We start from the raw sequence: 20370 nt of genomic DNA on the forward strand, positions 1-20370 counted from the left end.
TATCCGCGTAATTGCGTAACGCTGGCACTTCTTCACACGTCGTGCTTCCTAGACGCTAACATCTTCAAAAATGTAAGTTATTTATGATAGTGTGTTGAGTAGTTGAATATGAAACTGTGATGGAACGTAATCGCCAGTTTTACTTGGGGTTCATGAGTTTCTGGGTTTTGTTAAGGGTGCCCATGAGTTGGTCCTCTGTTTTAAGAAGCCAGCTTTGTTGTGTGTTTGCTTGCAACACCAAGTTTCTGCTCATATCAAGTGAAGTTTTGTCATCCAAAAGTGAGCGAATATGGAGCAAAACTTTTCGCTAGTGTTGGAATGTTTTGCCACTATATCAAACATCATTTTTCGGAGGTAGCGTCCTGTTGGGAATACGTCAATGTGGAAAGGGAAAAGACCGCTTAAGCACAACACGGTGAGACTAAAATAAATGTATGACAGACACAGAATCCCAGACAAGCCAAGAAGTTGTAAGTCAAGATCACGTGTTTCCATAGCCTCGCGATGTCCATAGTGCCTCGTAAACTCCGGCATTGGGTGGCTGAAGCAGGCCGCCTAAGAGGGCTATCGAATGATGTTGCTATAGAGACCTCGTTCCTCGTCGTGTTTCATCTTTCCGTCTGGTTGCCAATCTCGAGCGCCCTCTACAAGATAGGGCCTCCGTTCAGCTGCAAATATCGACGGTCTTTTGCTTCGTCTTCTGTCCAGCGGTCAAGTCGAACCCAGCATGCATACGAAGGAATTGGATCCCTGACGGTGACTCCATCCGGGCTACAGCAATCACCGTATTTGAGGGACTGATCCCCACCATCCTGAGTGTTGCCAAGCACCGGGTGTATGCAATGTACCGCTTCAGTCTCGCATCTGCAAACCCGGACGAATCTCCGCCCTCTGTGATGTCCGCTCCAACGCGGGGGTGGACAGTCTCTGTGAGCTCATTCGTGTAACTGAGCAGCTCTCCGCGGGCTTCCCATTGGCAGAGCTAATACAGATCATCAGGCGAATAAGCCGCGGCGGACCGAACAAATGACATTCGATGTACAGAGTACAGGAACCCGATCAGGCAAGCCGCACGCGAGGTGCACATTCGTGCGCGAGGCGAGCCGCGAGTGTTGCCGTACTTGATACCATCACCTGCCATATCCAGGTAGCGTCCAACGCGGGCAACCGGAATATCATGCATGGACAGGGAGCTGCAGGCCCACCAGCCGGCGTCGACGGTTGGACGATGTATAAAGATACACAGACGAATCGAAAGAGAAAGAAAAAAAGTTGTGTTGGAGAAGAGAGGTCTTTTCTCAGATTCATTCTCAGATTCAGTGCCTCTTCTCAAACCCAGTCAGTCGAGACAATGGATGCCGTGCCCCTTTTCGTCAGCTTCCTAGGCGTTGTTCTCGTCGTCTATCTCGTCGAGCGAGCACTCAACACCGTCAAGAATGGTCGCCGTCCTCCGCTGCCGCCCGGTCCCAAGGGCCTCCCGATCATCGGCAACGTGAACGATTTACCGAAGCCGGGCGAGTTCGAGGCTCAACACTGGCTGAAGCACAAGGAACTCTATGGTCAGTACAGAGAACATTGCCAGTGTCTGCCAGTATCCCCAGAGGGCCGCGACGGCTTCTCAACGTACTCGCGGTGGCCGACGTTTTTTTGTCTTCTTTTTGTGCCCCAAAAACTGACCATCACGACCGGGTACAGGGCCCATCAGCTCCATCACGACAATGGGACAGACCTTGGTGATTGTCAACGACGCGCGTTTGGCGACTGAGCTCCTGGATGGGCGTTCGGCCAAGCACTCCTCGAGACCCATGCAGGTCATGACGGGCGAAATGTACGTGAAGCCCCTTTTTCGTGACACAGGAATGCCGGCATCTTCTTGACACTGACACATCGGGACGGCGGCAGGGTCGGCTACAAGGACCTGCTGGGTGGCTTGCCATATGGCGAACAATTCCGCGCCCAGCGCAAGGACGTGAGCCGTGTCTTGGGCACCAAGGCGGCCGCGGCGAAGTACAACACCCTGCAAGAAGCCGAGGTGGGCCATTTCCTGCTCCATCTGCTCGACGACCCGGACAATTTGGTTGAATACATCAGAAGGTAAGTCGATGGGGGGGGGGGGGGGGGGGGGGGGGGGGTCGTCACCTGCAAATTAGACAGACGCACGAAAAGGGCTGACATGGCGGTTTCCCCAGGGAGGCCGGCTCGTTGATTCTCAAGATCACGTACGGGTACACGGCGGAGGCATTCAAAAAGGACCCGTTACTGGAGATGGTTGGAGAAATGGCGGACAACCTCATCAACGGCGCCGTCCCTGGCGCCTTTCTGGTCGACAGCTTCCCCTTCCGTAAGTCTGCCCCGGCACCTCCGGTAACCCCCCACCGGCTTGCCGACTCTCTGACATTGACGATGAAGTCCGCTACCTGCCCGACTGGGTTCCCGGGACCGGGTTCAAGCAGATCGCCAAGCAGTGGAAGGTCCAGATGGAGGAAACCAGAGACAAGCCGTACGCTTTCGTCGAGCACCAGATGGCGCAGGGCAAAGACAACGTCTCGTTCCTCTCGCGCCTCCTCGAATCGGAAGACCCCTCGCCGGCGAAGGAGCACAACGACAAATTCATGGCACTGTCTATGTACGGAGGCGGCGCCGACACAGTATGTCTCCCCAGCATGCCCCCCCCCCGCCCCCAGCCCTGGTGGATCGTGAGGGGGATGGATGGATGGACAACGAGTTTCAAGGCTAATGTGTAACTCCTGCAGACAGTATCCTCCATCGCCTCGTTCTTCCTGGCCATGATGGTGTATCCCGAGGTTCAGCAAAAGGCCCAGGAAGAGATCGACCGCGTCGTGGGACAAGACAGGCTGCCCAACGCCCACGACCGCGAAAGGCTGCCGTACATCGACGCGATAGTGAAGGAGCTAATGCGGTGGAACCCCATCGGGCCCATGGGGCTCCCTCATTCCAGTACGGAAGACGACGTGTTCGAGGGCTACTTCATCCCCAAGGGCGCCATGGTGATGCCCAACATCTGGTACGTGGTGCACCGCAGAAACAACCACTAACGAGCCTTCACCTTCCCCCCAGACTAACCCCTCGAGTCCTGCAGGCACTTCGCGCGCGACCCCGAGAAGTACCCCGAGCCAACGGCCTTCAAGCCCGAGCGTTTCCTCGCCAGCGACGGCCACGAACCGGAAGCCGACCCCCAGAAGTTCGTCTTCGGGTACGGCCGGCGCGTCTGCCCGGGACGCATCCTCGCCGACAACTCCATCTTCCTCAACGTGGCGCAGACGCTCGCCGTGTACAGCCTGACCAAGCCGGTCCGCGACGGCAGGGTGGTCGAGCCGAGGATCAAGTTCACGTCGGGGGTGGTCAGCCACCCGGAGCCGTTCGAGATCTCCATCAAGCCGCGGTCGGCCCGTCACGAGGGCCTGATCCGCGCCATCGAGGAGACTTTCCCATGGGAGCAGAGTGACGCCCAGACGCTGGAGAGGATGGAGGTTTGAGATTTGGGGGTTGGAGGTTGGGCTGCTGTTGTACGGGTTGATTTGATTTGACTTACATCGTAGGTCGAAGTGCAAAGCAATGGGTGATGAAACAAAAACAAGCAACACTAACTATTCTGTTGTCCGGGTTGCTCCCAAAATGTCAACTTCAATTGTCAAGTCGCATGGCTGTATCAGGATGTCGATAAAGTTCAACCCAGCTCACTGAACCATAAAACGACAGAGCCGGCGCCCCTTCGAAGCGGACATGTTTGATCAAACCCACCGTGTTTCCGGGACTCGATCTATGAGTCACCAGGGAAAGCTTCTGGGCCTCAAAAATTTGCACCTTATTACCAATACTCATCGTGATGCGGCGACAAGACCCACTTCAACTTGCCTTGGGCGGTCGACGAAGGGGGGGAGGACGAAAACGACAAGGGGCTCCTGGATGATGGAAAATCGGCTCTTCGAAGAAACGGGGAGAGAGAGAGAGAGAGAGAGAGATCTGAGAGTGCGAAACAAATCCTTGATAGACAACACGGCATGCAATACCTGGTCGTGCCGGCCCCCGGAAGTATGTTCATCTGAGCCAAAAGAGTCCATGTCGCGGTACGCCCGGCGGACGGTTCGGCTGATGGAAAGATGGAGGACTCGAGTCGTCAGAAATAAGGTAGGCCTCGCTAGCTCGCACATGCGTCATACTACTACTATAATGACTACTATGTACTATGGGCAGGCTCGACTAGCGCCGGGCCGTTGCAAACCTTGAGAAGAAACCTGGGAGTCCACAGGCCGGGGGAAGGCCGCTCTCGGAGATATCGGATTCGGAGGTGTACCGATCTCGGGCTTCGAGGAAGACGGTGTTCGTGTTCGACGACGGAGAGATGCGCATCTCGCCGTGTTCAATGGTCCGTGTTTTGTTGGACGTCTCTTGAGTAAATACTAGACAGGATGGACGAGGTGGGACGGAGGACTGACTGCCTGGGCGTGCAATGGCAGAAATACCATATCGGATTGGTGAGCCGAGGAGCTCCGAGGGCGCAGCACAGTGTCACTCACCTGGATTCACCGGAGCTTACCGAGGCTTACCGAGAATCTACGTATCAGCTGAGTCAGGGGGTCTGCTCTGTGGAAAGAAAGGTTGGTCCTCGGCAAGCTAAATACGGCAGCTGCCTTGCAAAAAGACCAGCCAATAAACGCCGCGTTATTTGTGACGGCGGCCGATCGAGACCCACCCTTGACCCACTCCTCCCCCCGGCTTGCTGGTCTAAGCTCCGAAGCCGATTTCCAGGCTTGGGGTCTGGAGCATTGATGTTTTTTTATTTCATGATTTTCTTGCATGGGATGCAGACGTGATGGATGTGCTCCTGTGCTGTCCCTGTTCCCCTTCTCCCCCCCATCTTTCCCCCTCCCTCAACCCCCACCTTGGAGCCTTCAAACCTCAACAAAGCGGTCGAGTACGGACTCGACGACCAAGACAAAAACAACAGCCTCCGTTGCTCATCCTGTCACGGGATGCGCTAGACTTGATCGCAGGCACGACTCATGTCTCCGAGGGTACGGATCCAGGCCAAGACCAAGAGCGTCGCAGTCGCAGGACCCTCCATTTGTCATCCGCATCTTCTCCGAGCTGCTCCATCTGCATCTCCATCTCCATCGTCGTCCCCATCTTCGTCTCCATCTTCAGCTCCGCCATAAGCCAAAAGTGTGTCAAGTCAATCACAGTCACCCACGACGCTCTTGTTCTTGTTCTCCGTCGAAGCCTCGCCATTGTCCCGCATTTCATTAATCCTCGCGGCTCTTACTCTCACTCTCCGTCTTTCCCCTTCCCCTTCTTCTTGTCTTTCACTTTCTCTTAACGACTCCATAAAGAACGCCGATCTCGCCTCCGCCATCCATCTGCCGACGTCCGTACGCTCGTCGTCCGTCGCTCGTGCGTCACAGTCGCAAGCCATGGAAAACATCTCGCCGACGAGCCAGCTGTCGAACCCCACGACGCCGTCGCACGCAATGAACGCCAACCCGCACCATTCACCAAACTCCCCGACCGCGACACACGACTTCCCCGCCCTCGCCCGCCATGGCGCGACCTCGATACCACCCGACCAGCCCGTCGCCATGACGCCCTCCGGCCAGCCCGCCCTGAACCCGCGCAGCTGCGTCACCTGCCGCAAGCGAAAGGTCCGCTGCGACAAGCAGATGCCCTGCAGCAACTGCCGCCGCGCCGTCATCCAATGCATATACCCTGCCCCGGGCCGCGCGCCCCGTCGCCCGAGGCCAAAGGACCCGAACGCCCCTCCCAAGAACTCGAGCGAGCGCGAGGTTGAGCTGATGAAGCGCCTGCGCAAGCTCGAGGGCATCGTCGAGGATCTGAGCGGCCAGATCGAAGTCGAGAGCGGCGTGGGGAGCAACAGCGGCCGGCAGAACTCGAGCACGGGGGACTCGCCAGACGCTTTCGGTCACGATGTAGGCGGAGAAAGGACAGGGGGCTTGCAGAACAGCAGCAACAGCAACAGCGCCGTCGCCGTCGCTGCTCTGAAGGACGCTGTTGCGCCGACCAAGATGGATACGGACCCGGACCCGAGGCGATCGTCAGACAAGGCGCCGGGTCTCAGCAGGCAGTTCGGCAGGCTGGTGCTCCATGACAAGGGGAGGTCGAGCAGATACGTGAGCAGCGCAATTTGGTCCAAGCTTAACGACGAGGTACGTCGCCCGAGTCACATGCCTCTCTTCCCTTCTCCCTTTGCTGACTTCGGTTGGTGTTGCAGCTCGACAAGCTACGAGATGAGATGCACGTCTTGGGCGAGGATACGGACGATTCCGACATCGAAGAGACGCCAGACCACTCCCCCGAACAACCCGTGGATGCTGCAACCGACCATCACTCCTTTATCCTGGGATACCGCTCTTCCGATGTTGACCTGCGCAAGCTTCATCCCCTGCCGTCGCAGATTCCCTTTATGTGGCAGATCTACCAGGAGAACGTCGAGCCACTGCTCAAAATACTGCACATCCCGACCATGGAAAAGCTCATTCGCAACATGCGGCGCAACATCGACGAGTTGACCCCCGGGAACGAGGCCCTCCTGTTTTCCATCTACTATGCCGCCATTACGTCCATGGAAGACGAAGAGGCATGTAGCAAAACCCATACTCCAATTCTCTTTGTTCCGCAACTAGCTACTAACCCGCCCCCCCCTCTCTCCAGGTCGAGAAGAACTTTGGCTCCAAGAAGGAAGCCATGCTGTCGCAGTACCGCTTCGCCCTCGAGCAGGCCCTCGCCAAAGCAAACTTCCTAAACACCTCGGACATGGTGGTGCTGCAGGCCTTCGTCCTGTTCCTGACCTTGGTCCGGCGGGAGGACGACACGCGGTTTTGCTGGACACTGACCGGGTTAGCGATTCGGATCGCCCAGGGACTGGGCATCCACCGGGACGGCACCAACTTCGGCCTCCCGCCCTTCGAGACCGAGATGCGCCGCCGGCTGTGGTGGGCCATCTGCACGCTGGACCTGCGATCCGCCGAGGAGCTGGGCAGCGACCTCACCATCATCGACCGCTCCTTCGATACGGAGCTGCCCTCCAACGTCAACGATGCCGACATCGAACCGGGCATGACCAAGGCGCCGACGTCGCGGTGGGGCAAGACAGACTGCGCCGTGTCGCTGGTGCGCTACGAGATCTGCACCCTCTCGAGGCGGCTGCACACCGCCGGCTCCGCCATGGCCGGCGTCTGCCCCCGCGACGCCTCGTCGAGCCTCGAAGACCGCGAGCGCATGCTGATCGAGGTATATGACCGTGTCGAGGAGAAGTTCCTGCAGCACTGCTTCACCGACGACGACCCCCTCTTCTGGATGGCCGCCATGATCGCCCGCGTCATCATGGCCAAGATGAGCCTCGTCATCTACCAGCCGATGCTGTTCCCCGGCAACGGCCACGAGCTCTCCAACGAGGTCCGCGACCGCCTCTTCCTCTCGGCCATCGAGGTCGTCGAGTACAACTACATCCTCAACACAGACCCGCGCTGCAAGCAGTGGCGCTGGCTCTTCCAGACCTACCGTCAGTGGCACGCCATCGCCTACATCCTCATGGAGGCCGGGAGGCGCCCGTGGTCGGCGACCTCGGAGCGGGGATGGGAGGCCGTCAACAACACGATGCGCTTCGACAGAGACCCGGCCGAGATCTCCAGGATGGCCGACCACATGGCCGTCTGGGTTCCGTTGCGGAAGCTCAGTGCTAAAGCGACGAAGCACCGCGAGGCGGAGATCGTCCGCCTGCGGTCGGACCCGGATGCCGCCCGCCAGCTCGACGTGGACGACCGCATGAACCCCATCCCGGCGAGGCTCGGTCCCGTCCCGGGCATGGAGACCAAGCACGCGCAGATCCGCGCTCGTTGGCGGAACCTCGTGCGCACGGAGGGTTGCAGTCCGGTGCAGGCGGTGCCCGACCGTCGCCTGGGCAGTCAAAAGCAACCCGCACCTTACGCAGCATCGGCGGCGGCGGCGGAGACGGTGCCGCCGCCGCCACTTCCTGTTTCTCAGCAAAACCAGCCCGCCCGGGCGCCACCCGCCTCGATGCGCCCGCCGCGGGAGCCCGAGTTCATCGACACGGTCATGATGGCGCGCGGCTTCAACCCCAACCACATCTGGGAATACCTCTACCCGACGGCCGAGTCCATGGCGGCCGACCCGAACAACACGCTCTTCCCGTCCACCGCCTCGCAGGCGCCGGGTTCGTCCCAGTCCATGATGGCCACCGGCGACGCCCAATCGCCGACCACCGTTTCCGCCGCGTGCCTCGACGCGGAGCAGAGGCAGAGACAGCAGGCCATCGCGATGACGTCGCAGCCCACCGTCGCGTCGTCCATCAGCGACAACCAGCCGCCTTGGCTGTGGTCGGACCCGTTCACGTCCATCAACAACGCGTCGACCGACGCGATGGACGTCAACATGGACAACCTGGACGACTTCAACTGGCAGAACTGGCAGGAGAGCATCAAGGGGTTCGAGATGGACCCGGACAACCTGCCCCAGAAGGGAGCGTGGTAGGAAGGAGTGCTGGGGAAAACAATAACAATAACAACAACAACAACAACAACAAGCATCATGTATAGAAAGGGAAAACGGTTTGGATGTCTCCTCTCACGATTAGGGCCTTGGAAGGGCCATGTAATGATACCCACGGGGGAGTAGATTTAATGAATGAAACGACGGATGCAATGTATTTTGAGCACAAGCATAAAGGTACATCTCATAATGGTTCTACCTAGTTGCCATTATGAGTCCGAGTCGATGCACTCGCTTGGACTCATTACAAAGTCCCTCACTCAGATTTCCCACTGCATTCAGTGACTCACTCATGCTTTCTTCACTCTCAACTCCATCCACAATCGAGACATCAACCAAACCCTCCCTCACTCACACAACACCGCTGATCGATTAATCACCAAACAGACCAAAAAAAGATGGACGATCAGGGAATCGAACCCTGGACCTACCGCATGCTAAGCGGTCATTATACCACTAAACCAATCGCCCATGTGGATGATCCAGCCCGGACTTGAACCGGAGACCTTCAGTGAAACTCAGCGACGAGGCCATCCGGGGACGGCCCGACGTTGTTAGACTGACGTGATAACCAACTACACCACCAGACCATTCAAATATTGAGAACTTGTTGGAGGCACCGCTGCGGAAACCCGCTCTTAGCGCAGAGGTGGGAAGGCCGAGGGCGGTGAGCCGTGGGTGTGGATGTGAGATGGGGTTCTGTGAGATTTGGGCTGTGTGTTGTGGGCGGCTCCAAAGGTGGGGAGGGGGACCCTAGGGAAGGTCTTCCTAGGGAGGGAAGACCCTCCCTTACTTACATTGTCAACTCTTTGACAACCCGAACAATACTTACAGATGAGATGCGGTGTCGCTCGACCAACCCAACTGTACTACTTACTGACTGTTTGCGTCGGCGGCCCACACTTACACATCTGTTGTGTCCAGTTGACTCTTTGAGGCGCAGTAGGCTGCTTTATGTGTGCTATGAATCTGTATCAATCATCAGCTTACTTACCTAGGCGCCACCCAGGCTGATTGACTGCTGCTGGTCGCACCGACACAACAGCCCCCCCCTGCAGTAACGACCATAGGTTGATTAATTGCTGGAGCGCTAGATGCCGGTAGGCCGCCATTGAGCCTGTTTTTCCGCAGTGAATAAGGCTGTGCGTGTAAGCTCATGGTGAGTCAAACCAAAGTCACAATTCAAAACACTTTAAAAGAACCCCCAAGGCCGAAAACCCGTCCTCAACTCTCCATCTCTCTCTCGGGCGGTCATCAGTTGCATTACACTCACAACAACTCTCATCGACCTTCTTGCGATCCTGGTTCCGCGCGCCTCCCCTACACGAGTCGCAAGAAAAGAAAAGCGTTTGAGAAAATGCCGGCCGACCAGCCAGCCAGCAGCCGTCACTACGAGATGACACCGAACCCGTTTGCACACCCGCGCGTCGGCGTCTCCGTCATCGTCCAGCGCGAGGACGGCAGGATCGTCGTAGGCAAGCGCGAAAGCAGCCACGGCGCGGGTACGAAAGCCGTTCCCCTTGTTTAACTCACCATCCTCATCCCCTCTCTCCCATGGCGCCGTGTGAAGCAAAGGAGACCATTTCGCTGAACCTATCCGTCCCCAGGAACCCAGCAGCTCCCCGGCGGACACCTCGAGCTCGGCGAGTCCTTCTTCGCCTGCGCCGAGCGCGAGACGCTCGAGGAGACGGGCCTGCGCGTCCGCGCCGTCAAGATGTTGGCCGTGACGAACGACGTGTTCGAGGACCTCGGGAAGCACTACGCGACCATCTTTGTGAAGTGCGAGATGGTGGACGCCGACGCGGAGCCCCTTGTGAGTGGAAACCCCCCTTTCCCCCCCCTCTTTTTGCCTTGGGATATCGAAATGTGCACTGGGAGAGACGAGAGCGAGACGGGACGCATAGGACTAACTTGGTTTCCAACAGGCCCTCGAGCCCGAGAAGTGCTCCGGTTGGTACTGGAAGACGTGGGAGGAGATCCGGGAGATCAACGAGGCGGCCAAGAGGGGTGACGGGGGCGTGAAGCTGTTTCTGCCGTTGCAGCATCTCGTGGAGGAGCACCCGACCCTTGAGACGTCGCTTTGAGAGAGAGGCGGAAACAGAACGCGTGGCGGCCTTCTATTTCTTGGTTTGTATTTCTTAATCGATAGGCGGGTGTGTCTTGTTTTGATCGCGCGTCGTCCGTCCGCTGGTTTGCTTCGGACTGGACGGGAACGTGCGACGGGACGGCATGTGTGTGCTTTTAGTCCAGTTATGGGAGCATAGAACAAACGGTCTACACTTGAATGAGACCGAGAGGCTGCAAACTGTAGTCCATAGGAAATTCCAAAAAATTACATTCTGGCTTTGCTTCTTGCTTGGGTCCTCAAGCCTTGGGTTCCCCCGCCCCCCTCCCCCCCAACATGGCTTGCCCTGAGTCGAGTATTAACGATGGAAACGGTGTGATATGGCTGTCAGAGATGGTGCTAGTTGTAGGACGGATGTGAACTGGGCGAGGAGCAGAATTAAAGATTACCTACGGGCTTGCCATTAAGACGGATTCCCCCACCCAGGTGAAGTTCCATCAGGCACACTGCACCCTCGTGGGTTTATGGTACCTCATAACTCTTTCCGGTTTATTGAGCGGATACGAAGTCGTCTCTCCAATGGAGCAAACAGCACGCTTCACTCCTCATAACGGAGGCAGCCGCAAACGCCACGCAGGGGATGCTATCATCTTATCAACGCGGTCAACCATGTCTCGTCACGGCGGCCAATATTCACGACCAAGCAAGGGTTTCCGAAGAGCCAGCCGATACGAACGAAACTCATACACAGATCCAAGCTTCCCAACCCTAGCCGTCGATCTGTTTGTTCCATGCCATGAAAGAGCGTACAACAGATAGAACGAAAGGAGAATTTGGTCTCGAAAAGATGACTAAGGTAGACAAGGGGCAGGGAATTGGAAACAAGTTGGTTTACGACCAACAGCGGTGGAGTTTTGCGTCTTGACACAAAAAGCGCCATTCACTCAACGCATGTGAACACACAAAAGACGGGAGACATTCTCGGCTTCGAATGCACATCTGGCAACTGTACATTCGACCAAGGTGACGCCGAAAAAGACATCTCGTCGGCAGCGAGGCGTTATCTCTGCCGCGACATCAAAGCAAGGTTGTTGACCCTAAGTACAGATGCTCGGGGGGGAGGGGAGTCACCAACGTCGTAGCACATTGGAAAACTTGTTGAGGTCTTGACCCCCCGTCGCGCCTATCCCATCTGAGCTTGGAGCATTTCTGAGTCAGCGAGTCAACAGAGGCCTTGTTTTAATGAACATCTACCGCGTCCTCCTCGGCCTGACCCCAATCTGCTCCTCCTCATCTTACAAGCTCGATCATCTCATTCTAGCTTAATGGACATCTCTTGTTACGCAGCCAGTCCGGAGGGCATCGATGCATTATCGAGGCACCAGATCATCGAATTCTTCGCCCTCCACAGCCCTGTAACCAAAGATACCTGCCACAAGACGGCAGAGACCATCACTGGGGGCCAAGTCTCTCCCACCCCTGTCCAGGGACAAACCAGCTATACTGTAGCAGCCGATGTTGTTCCCGGGATAGTCGTTCAGTTCCGCCAGTCGGCTCTGGATCTTGAGCTCATCAACCTCGCACGACAAACCTATGGCAGATTCGTTCCTGGTTGCGAACAGCGTGGTGTGTTAGACCATCTCTACGTTTACAAGATGGGTCTTGTGTCGGGAGTTGCTCTAAGCCGATTCCAACACCGACTTCTTGCCCCGCAAATGAGACAGCAGCTCTTACAAACCGTCGAGGACCTGGCGAGGTTTGTTCACGCCCATCCTTACAGTGATCGGGTTCTGACCGGTCGATAGATTTTTTGCCTCAGCATGGATAAACAAGCCACTCTTGCGACACAAGCCGCAAGATACCCAAGAGTTGTTCGATCATTACGAATCAATCCTGAACCGACTTTCGCAGAGCTTGCCCGAGCGATTTCAACAGAAGCTGTGCGAGGTACGCCAGTCACTCCCGCTGCTCTTCCGTCCCGATTATGTCATGACAGTCAACCATGATGATCTCCTGGAGATGAACATCCACGTGGACGAGAAAACGGGCCGCATCACCGGCATCGTTGACTGGGCAGACGCCAAGATTGCGCCGTTTGGTACGTCGCTGTGGGGCCTCGAAACGGTTCTGGGCATCCAGACTTCTTCATCATGGCTGTTTCATCCAGATCACGTCTACTTCCGCAGCAGTTTTGGGAGACGTTTTACGGCGTCACCGGGCATCTTTCCGATACTGATCGGCTGGCGATCGAAGTCGGGAGGGTATTTGGATTATTTCGTGTCTACGGCTTCAATTGTGCCCCCGAGAGAGAGGGAGCTGAGCCTCTGACATCAGGGGACCACAGGCTTGCGTATCTCGAGGCTTTATGCCTTCGTTTGGCTCACGACGCATAGTTCTATTCGATCAAGCAAACAGTGCAACACTTTGCTTTACACTGCAACCAATATAGCCAGAGAAAAGATTGGCAAGGGCGGTTTCGAATCATCAATCAAAGTGAAATTGACAATGCAGAGTCACTTTTCATCACGGCAAAGACACAGATTAAGGAGGTATGTGCTTGATTGACCTGCATACCCTGCAGTTGTACAAGTATTTACATCATGAAGGAGACCACGACTCCAAAAGACATCCGGTCCGAATCCTAGAGAGCCGTTCCAGAAGCAAAATATACAGAAAGAGAAGTCGAGAGATGGAAATTCCTCGCCCGCCTTAGGTTTATACAAAATGGCCCGTCAAGCCGCGCTGTGTCTTCGAGCCGCTTAGCAGCCAGAAGTCTGGACACCGGTCTCCACACAGAGCGTGGGGTCGTTCTCGGCGCTGCCGGGCTCGCCGCCGCCGGTGACGCCCTTGGAGTTCTTGCAGACGGTGGCGCCGCCGAGCACGCAGGCGCCGTTGATGGTGACCTTGTCGCCGAGGTTGCCGTTGTAGTGGGCGATGGTCTTGCCGCCGTCGACATAGATGTTGTTGAAGATGGCGGTGCGGGCGACCTGGGACTTGCAGTTGCCGCACGAGCGCCAGAACTGTCCGATGTTGCTGCCGTAGAAGTCGGAGACCTCGAGGGTGCCGCCGCCGTTGTGCTGGAAGAGCTTGTCCGAGGCGTCGCGCGCGCCGCCGCCCTTGACCGTGGAGGTGCCGCCCGTCTGGCGGAAGGTGGCGCCGTCCTCGCAGACCTTGTCCCACCAGCTGTTTTCCAGATGTCAGCGTTTGCGCTCTCTTCTGTTGGGTGTTTTGGGGAGGTTTGACTTACACGTTGACCAAGTTGCAGCTGCCCTCGCACTGGACACCCTCGCCGGCACCGCCTCCGATGATGACGTTGCTGAGAGTGGCGCCGTCAGCGAGAATGAAAGCCGCATCCTTCTGGCCGCCCTCGCCGCCGGTGCAGGTGCTGGGAACGCGGTCGTAGAGCTTCATGCCGCCGTCGAAGGTGCCAGTAACGGCCATGGCCTCGGCGAGGTTCTCGGTGCCGGCGGGGGTAGGGAAAGTCTTCTGAAGGCCGCCGCCAGAGCCGCCGGAGCCGCCGGAGCCGGAGCCGCCGCCGCCAATGGGAACCGTGCCGTTGCCGCCGCCGGAGCTACCGCCTCCAGAGCTGCCGCCACCAGAGCCACCAGAGCCAGAGCCGGAGCCGGAGCCGGGCTCATAGTCGGAGCCAGAGCCGGAGCCAGAGCCGGAGCCAGAGCCGGAGCCAGAGCCGGAGCCAGAGCCGGAGCCAGAGCCGGAGCCAGAGCCGGAGCCAGAGCCGGAGCCGGAGCCGGAGCCAGAGCCAGTCTCCTTCTCCTTCTTCTTGTCGGAGCCAGAGCCAGAGCCAGAGCCGGAGCCGGATCCAGAGCCAGAGCCAGTCTCCTTCTCCTTCTTCTTGTCGGAGCCAGAGCCGGAGCCGGAGCCGGAGCCGGAGCCAGTCTCCTTCTCCTTGTTCTTGTCCTTGTTCTTGTCCTTGGACTTATCCTTGGACTTATCCTTGGACTTATCCTTGGACTTGTCCTTGGACTTGTCCGTGGACCCGTCCTTGGGCTTCTCAGCGTTGGCTCCGACGCCGCCTCCGGCGCCGGTCCCGGGAGCGTTGGCGCACTCCGGGTCGTTCTTGTCGTCCAGGTCGTTGCAGTCGTCCTTGTCGTTCACGTCATCCTTGTCGTCGACGTCGTCCTTGTCGTCAACGTCGTCCTTGTCATCATCGTCGTCCCTGGCGTATCGGACCTCGACACGGGCCGGGCCATCGACGTGGACGTTGCGGGCTTGCTGGGGAGACAGGACGGCGCGGGCGAGGTGTCCGACGCCCCCGATGTGTCGGCGGGCCAGACGGTCGTCGCTACCTGGATGGTAGATGGGGTTCGCGGCAGCCAGCGCGGCAAGGGAGTAGAGGACCAAGCGGGAAGCCATTGTTGATAATGGGTGATGTTGGTAGTGTTGTTGAGGGTTGAGGAGAGGTGGAAAAGGGTAGAGGAAAAAAGGGTTTGTGTTGGTACCAGACTCAAAATGAAGGAAGTCAAGAAAGAAAGTTGTTTTCGACTAGGCGAGAACAGTGAATGAGATGAAGAAGTGTTGCAAAGAAAAAAGGCGAGTGAAGAGAATGTTTGTTGATGTGAGCGTGGTGAGGAGAGAAAGAAGATCTGGTTGAAGGGAGGAACATGAGGGCATCTTATATCCAATTTCGAAGGGTCGACAAATGCGCAGCAGCATCGCGCAAAATAGCAACAAAGTCGTTTGTTGATCGCATCTGAGCTTGCCCCTGTCCGCCAGTAGATTGCAGAGTGCCTCCGGCCTGGAAGCCTTCATTCTACGAACAGGAGCTAGTATATCGATGACTGCCCAGCCTCTCCACAATCTGGTGTATATTGACGAATTCAGCACAGACGGCCGGCCATGGGGTGGAGCCGGTGGTTAGCACTCGGCTTCCATGCCGGGGAACCTGTCTTTGGGGGGGATTTAGCCCATCGGCTTAGAGAACGGGAAAAAAATCTTAATAGGAACAAGAAACACAACAGCCATACACAGCCATAGACTCAACGGCGGGTGCTGGGGTTGGAAGTGGGCTCATCGGAGGGCAGGGAGATATTGGTCGTCTGGTATAGATTCGATTGCGACGGGGGGTGGCAGTTCGGGCAGCTTGGCGAGGTGTAGTCTAAAGTGCTGGGCCAGTTCGTCCCTCGTAGGTGATTGACAAGTACCAAGGCAGATCAAACATGAAGGATGTGGAGGGGGAGCGGCTATTGCACATCATAAGTCAAACAAGCTAATAGTCTGGGCGCTTTCGACTTTGGCGGACAGATGGTCTTGGCCTCTTTACGATACTTTTTCTCATTGTGCTCACTTCCCTGCCGGGTGCCTCTCGCTCTCTCGTCCGCGGTTCTAGAAAAGGATGAGGACATGAGAGAGAAATGGGTCTGGCTTAATCTATCTGAACCTCTTCAGGTCAGATGCTGGGGTCGAGACTACTAACCCCGGAGATCTCGGGGGGCGGGCACAGGGACGGCGGCTATCCGTGCGGGATGCAGCTCTGCCGGGGACCCCTTCAGATGTTCTGTTACTGGCACTGGCACTGGGACCAATCTGTCGGTTCGGATCCCGGATGTTGGTTCTGCGGGAGTCCCCCTCTCCCCCTTTGCGTATCCGCTTGCCTGGGGGGGGGGGGGGGGGGACTCCATACTACCTTATTCACAAGCCTGGGGTTCTTTACTGCGACGACAGGCGAAGGCGAGAAAGATGACATGAGTCTCGCTGCAATCAGCAAATATCTTCTCTTCGTGGAAGCTCTTCAGAAGCACGGAGGGATCTTTTTTGGAGTGGGTTTGTTTGCTACAATAGAGTTCAATCACGTCTAAACTCTGATTTTGTCAGATCCCCCCCCCAGCAATAATCGACCTGATCTGCAGTCTCAGGTGTGAGGAAAGAGAGAAAGGAGAAACTCTGCTGTCGAGTTGGACCTGCCAAGCAGTGCTTTGCACGCCAAGACGACACAGACATCATGCGACGAAGAAGAATGGCCAGCGAGCGGGCGAGTTGACTCGCTCAACACAGCTCAACGCGCGCGAGACGGGCCCCTATGCCAAGAGAAGCTGTGTGCCAAGAGAAGAAGCTCAGGGCAAAAAGACTCCCTCCCATATTTGGACAATCGTCTGCGTCTGTTCCCTTGGGGAGAAGAAGAAAATAAAGTTCAATGTCAACGCTCATGTCACAATCTCCCTTCATGTCCGTCATTTTGTGACGTGACACCACAGCCCCCCGTCCGTCCCTTTCCCGTCAAGGTTAGAGACTAGAACGCCGCAACTCTGCTGTGCAGAACGGAAGGGCCCCAATGTTTTCTCGTGTTTCCCGCCCGCACAATCTACACAACCCAGATGGGCCGGTGGGAAGCACTGTAGAGCTCTATGTCTATTTTTAAACCTTGATAACGGTGCCTGAGACGCACATGGCAGTGCTGGCTGTGGGGAATCGAGTCCCACGTTGTCAGACATTAGACCGAAAGCTGACACCAGACCTTGGTCTGTTGGCCTGCGAACTAACTGCCTTACTTAGACATTAAAACCCCACGAACAGCAGCGGGAGCCGGTGCCGATGTCGCCGCCGCCTTCAATAAAATCCGCGCACATATCCCTCACCCACGAGCTCGCTATGGACGTGCGCCAGAAGCCACGCGCGTGGAATCTGAAGCTTGAGTCCCAAAGCCAAGACAAGAGATAAGTTAATCAGAGTTTGATAATCACGAATGAGGCCAGCCGATGGCTGGTGCTTCGACCAAACTTCTTATGAACAGCATTGATTATTATATAAACAGCAGCTAAGTATGTGATGGAAGACGTCGCTCGCTCTCATGTATCGTGTGCAGGGTATCCTAGGAAGGGCATCTCGTGCTTTAAACAAAGTGCTTGACAACTCCAATGGCCAAGGAAGAAAAAAGAAATGACCACTCTAAACCGTGAGACGGAGATTTGATCACACCATGTCGTCGGCGGAGGGACGTCGGTCGCCTCTAGCGTGGTGCGAAGTCACCGGTTTACGGGGAATCCCAGCACCACGACCGTCTCGACTGCCGGTGCTGTACCGAGTCCGACCAGTCAGTTTGTCGGCGGCCGTGTTCTTCGCCCCGCGTCTCTTGCCCCATCCGGCCTTTCGCGTGGCGACCGCACCGTCAGAGGCGTCGAGGGCGTAATCAAGAGCAAGCTTGCGGTGCAGGGGAATGTGGTTGAAACGCCAGTCCCAGACCGCAGCGTAGACCATCCTGTAGGACGAAAAGGCGAAGACGGTCCCGATCGTGGCGCCGGCCAGAACATCGTACCAGTTGTGAGATTGGTCGACGGTCAGGGAGCCGCCGACCAGGGTGGCGCCCAAGATGGGAGCGTAGGTCAGGATGAGCTTCCACATGGATGGGTGGTAGTTGGAGAAGACTTTAAGCTTGGCGTTCAGGTACAGGTACAGGAAGACCATGCCAGAGAACATGGCCGTGGTGTGACCCGAGGGGAAGGATTCCAGGGCGTTGGAGAGCGTACCGTCCATCTCCCTGGTGCAAATGTCCGACGTCCACATTATGCCGCCGTAGCCCGTGCCGTCGAGGCCGGTCGCGTTGCCGCCTGGCTGGGAGGCCTTGGTGATGTCGGGCTGGCAGACCTCGAGGAAGTTGGGCCTCAGCCCGCCAATGAGCCATTTGATCATGACTTGGAAGACGGTGGAGCCGAGGACCGAGTAGAGCAGGCCCATGATGCCGTTGTTTATGTCCCAGAAGGAGCGCACGCGGATCTGGCAGACGAGGATGGACAGGATGGGCACGCCAATGCCGAGGGCCGTCGCAGCATGGCTGGGGATGATTTGCGTGATGTGCGGGTATGCGAACTGAGGGTAAACGACTTCGCCGTTGTCAAAGGTGATGGGGAACGTTCGGTGGGCCGGTGGATGCGCTCTGAAGACCTGGGGGGGAGGGGGAGAGCAATGTTAGTTCGAGTCGATGGAGATGATGGGAAACGGGCGTTTGGAGAGGGGAGTTGTCGTGAAATCCCGAGTCAGGTTCCGCAGAGTACTTACCACGAGGGCGATCACTCCCATGATGATCATAGTGAGGATATCGAGCCAAGTCACCTTCAGCCACAGCATGAAGGGCGGCCGATGGGCCATGGTGTATTCACGCCCATGCCACCGGTCGTTGATCCTCGTATCTTCGCTACTCCTCCGGCGGTGGGTTGGCAGAGTCGCCGTGTCATTTTGACGACGCGCAAAGGGGTTGTTGAACCGTGCCATGCTGGAGAACCGGAACACACCTGAACTAGGATGTGTGGTGTTGATTCGGAGTCGCAGATGGGTGATTCGGTACGAGGTGCACGGGGCCGGCCAGTCTGGCTTATGGCAGCACGGCAACGTATGCGAAGATGGAGAGAGGTGGGAGATTCGGAGGGTCCTGAAGGGCGATGGAGATGTGAAGGAAACAGAAAGACAGACAGTCCCATTCTAATATGCCAAGTGCGACGACCTCATCGTCCATTCACGTCCATTGTGTGTTTCCCAAACCGGCTATTGACCCTTGGCAGCTAGCTGCGCTACACAAGACAGCCAACTACGTAGTGTAGATTCATTCTGTCGTGCCTGGCTTGAGAAGCGAGAGACAAGGTGACAACAGAGTGAGAGTGAGAGTGAGAGGGACAGAGTGAGAGACGTGCTGTGCCAAGCAAGTCCTGGTCCGCTTCTGACGTCACCTGGAGTGTGTCATTGCGACCCCTAACGCAGCACTTTCACTCGCGTAGGCGCAGTCTCAGTTTGTTGGCAAGGGGGGCCGACATCAGCCATCAGCCATCCGCCCGTTCAAGCCACTCGAGGCCTGCACAAATGTCTTGGCTGATGCTATTTTCTCGTGCCTGTCCAGCCACAAACGAAGAGCCTTGACTTCTTGGAATGGATAGCATCATCTCTCATCTCCCGTACTCTAAACCCCCGTCACCCCAGGATGGCACATTAGCCTTCCTTTGACCAGAGGCCACCGTGCCTGTGTGTCCGTTCCAGCCCATCATGTCAACGCATGTGACACTAATCTTTTTGCGCAGTAAAGGAAGACTCCACGTCTGTGTCTCACTGGCTACGACACTGTTTGAACCTCATCATCTAACGGCCGCAACTCAATACACTGTTGTCGCTCGCGGTTTACATGCAGAACATGGGGTACATAGTATCTCTTGCCTGGGGTGAACAAATATGATTATGAATAACCGTGGCAGTGCGCTCTGAAGCACCGGTATTTGATCGCCGTGAATGCGGCACTCAGCCATCTGCAACGTTTGACATCTCAGCTCCCCCCCTGTTTCAGTCGTCTGAACTGCCTCATCTCACCGGCTATGACTCTGAGCGAGAACCCGCGCCAGTATCGACCCCTATCGTGCATCCGCATTTAGGACTAAGAATCGTGGAGAAATTTATGTGCATCGCTAACTCTGTGATGACTGGCAAATTCTTGGGAAGCATCGTTGGATAATACGGCGAGCCCCCGATGGACCAACTCAAGCTGCAGATGCTGAATACAGAAGTACACTATCTGATGACAGTGATGGGACTAGAGCCTTTTCATCTGTTCAGAAAGCTCCAGTGCCATTTCTTCACGCCCCTCCTCGGCCGCAATGTCTGGTGCAGTCCGACCCTGATGATTGACAATGTCCCGGTGCTCCTCGTGTGACAGACTGAAAGCGCACATATCCCGTGCCGCCGACACCCACGATTCTGGATCAATCAACATGCCCCCAGATTCAACCAATTTGAGATGCAAAACTGGCCAGGACATCTTAGACGTCGAA

At 56.7% G+C, this 20370-nt stretch overlaps 6 protein-coding genes across 6 annotated transcripts; 4 read left to right on the forward strand and 2 right to left on the reverse strand.

Moving 5' to 3' along the window:
• Positions 1-1351: 1351 nt before the first annotated feature.
• Positions 1352-3497, forward strand: CH63R_05491 (Cytochrome P450; the record flags this gene model as incomplete). Its single annotated transcript, XM_018300466.1, is given in 7 exon segments — positions 1352-1559; positions 1696-1828; positions 1858-2094; positions 2190-2341; positions 2347-2648; positions 2754-3025; positions 3101-3497. Coding segments are annotated over 7 exon segments (1701 nt in total).
• A 1935-nt stretch (positions 3498-5432) lies between these two features.
• CH63R_05492 (Fungal specific transcription factor domain-containing protein) lies at positions 5433-8526 on the forward strand (the record flags this gene model as incomplete). The annotated part of the gene is made up of 3 exons (XM_018300467.1): positions 5433-6182; positions 6248-6646; positions 6688-8526. 3 exons carry the CDS (start codon positions 5433-5435, stop codon positions 8524-8526), a joined length of 2988 nt encoding a protein of 995 aa, XP_018158317.1.
• Positions 8527-9901: 1375 nt separating this feature from the next.
• CH63R_05493 (NUDIX domain-containing protein) lies at positions 9902-10628 on the forward strand (the record flags this gene model as incomplete). The annotated part of the gene is made up of 3 exons (XM_018300468.1): positions 9902-10046; positions 10152-10357; positions 10470-10628. The coding sequence occupies 3 exons, from the start codon at positions 9902-9904 to the stop codon at positions 10626-10628; spliced, it is 510 nt and encodes a 169-aa protein (XP_018158318.1).
• Positions 10629-11278: 650 nt separating this feature from the next.
• On the forward strand, positions 11279-12937 carry CH63R_05494 (Mus38-like protein; the record flags this gene model as incomplete). The annotated part of the gene is made up of 3 exons (XM_018300469.1): positions 11279-11391; positions 11961-12365; positions 12415-12937. 3 exons carry the CDS (start codon positions 11279-11281, stop codon positions 12935-12937), a joined length of 1041 nt encoding a protein of 346 aa, XP_018158319.1.
• A 431-nt stretch (positions 12938-13368) lies between these two features.
• Positions 13369-14983, reverse strand: CH63R_05495 (Pectate lyase; the record flags this gene model as incomplete). Its single annotated transcript, XM_018300470.1, has 2 exons — positions 13369-13792; positions 13857-14983. The coding sequence occupies 2 exons, from the start codon at positions 14981-14983 to the stop codon at positions 13369-13371; spliced, it is 1551 nt and encodes a 516-aa protein (XP_018158320.1).
• Positions 14984-17536: 2553 nt separating this feature from the next.
• Positions 17537-18832, reverse strand: CH63R_05496 (PAP2 superfamily protein; the record flags this gene model as incomplete). Its single annotated transcript, XM_018300471.1, has 2 exons — positions 17537-18505; positions 18620-18832. The coding sequence occupies 2 exons, from the start codon at positions 18830-18832 to the stop codon at positions 17537-17539; spliced, it is 1182 nt and encodes a 393-aa protein (XP_018158321.1).
• Between the last annotated feature and the right edge of the window lie 1538 nt (positions 18833-20370).

Source organism: Colletotrichum higginsianum, chromosome 4 (genome assembly GCF_001672515.1).
Source record: "Colletotrichum higginsianum IMI 349063 chromosome 4, whole genome shotgun sequence".
Classification (NCBI taxonomy): domain Eukaryota; kingdom Fungi; phylum Ascomycota; class Sordariomycetes; order Glomerellales; family Glomerellaceae; genus Colletotrichum; species Colletotrichum higginsianum.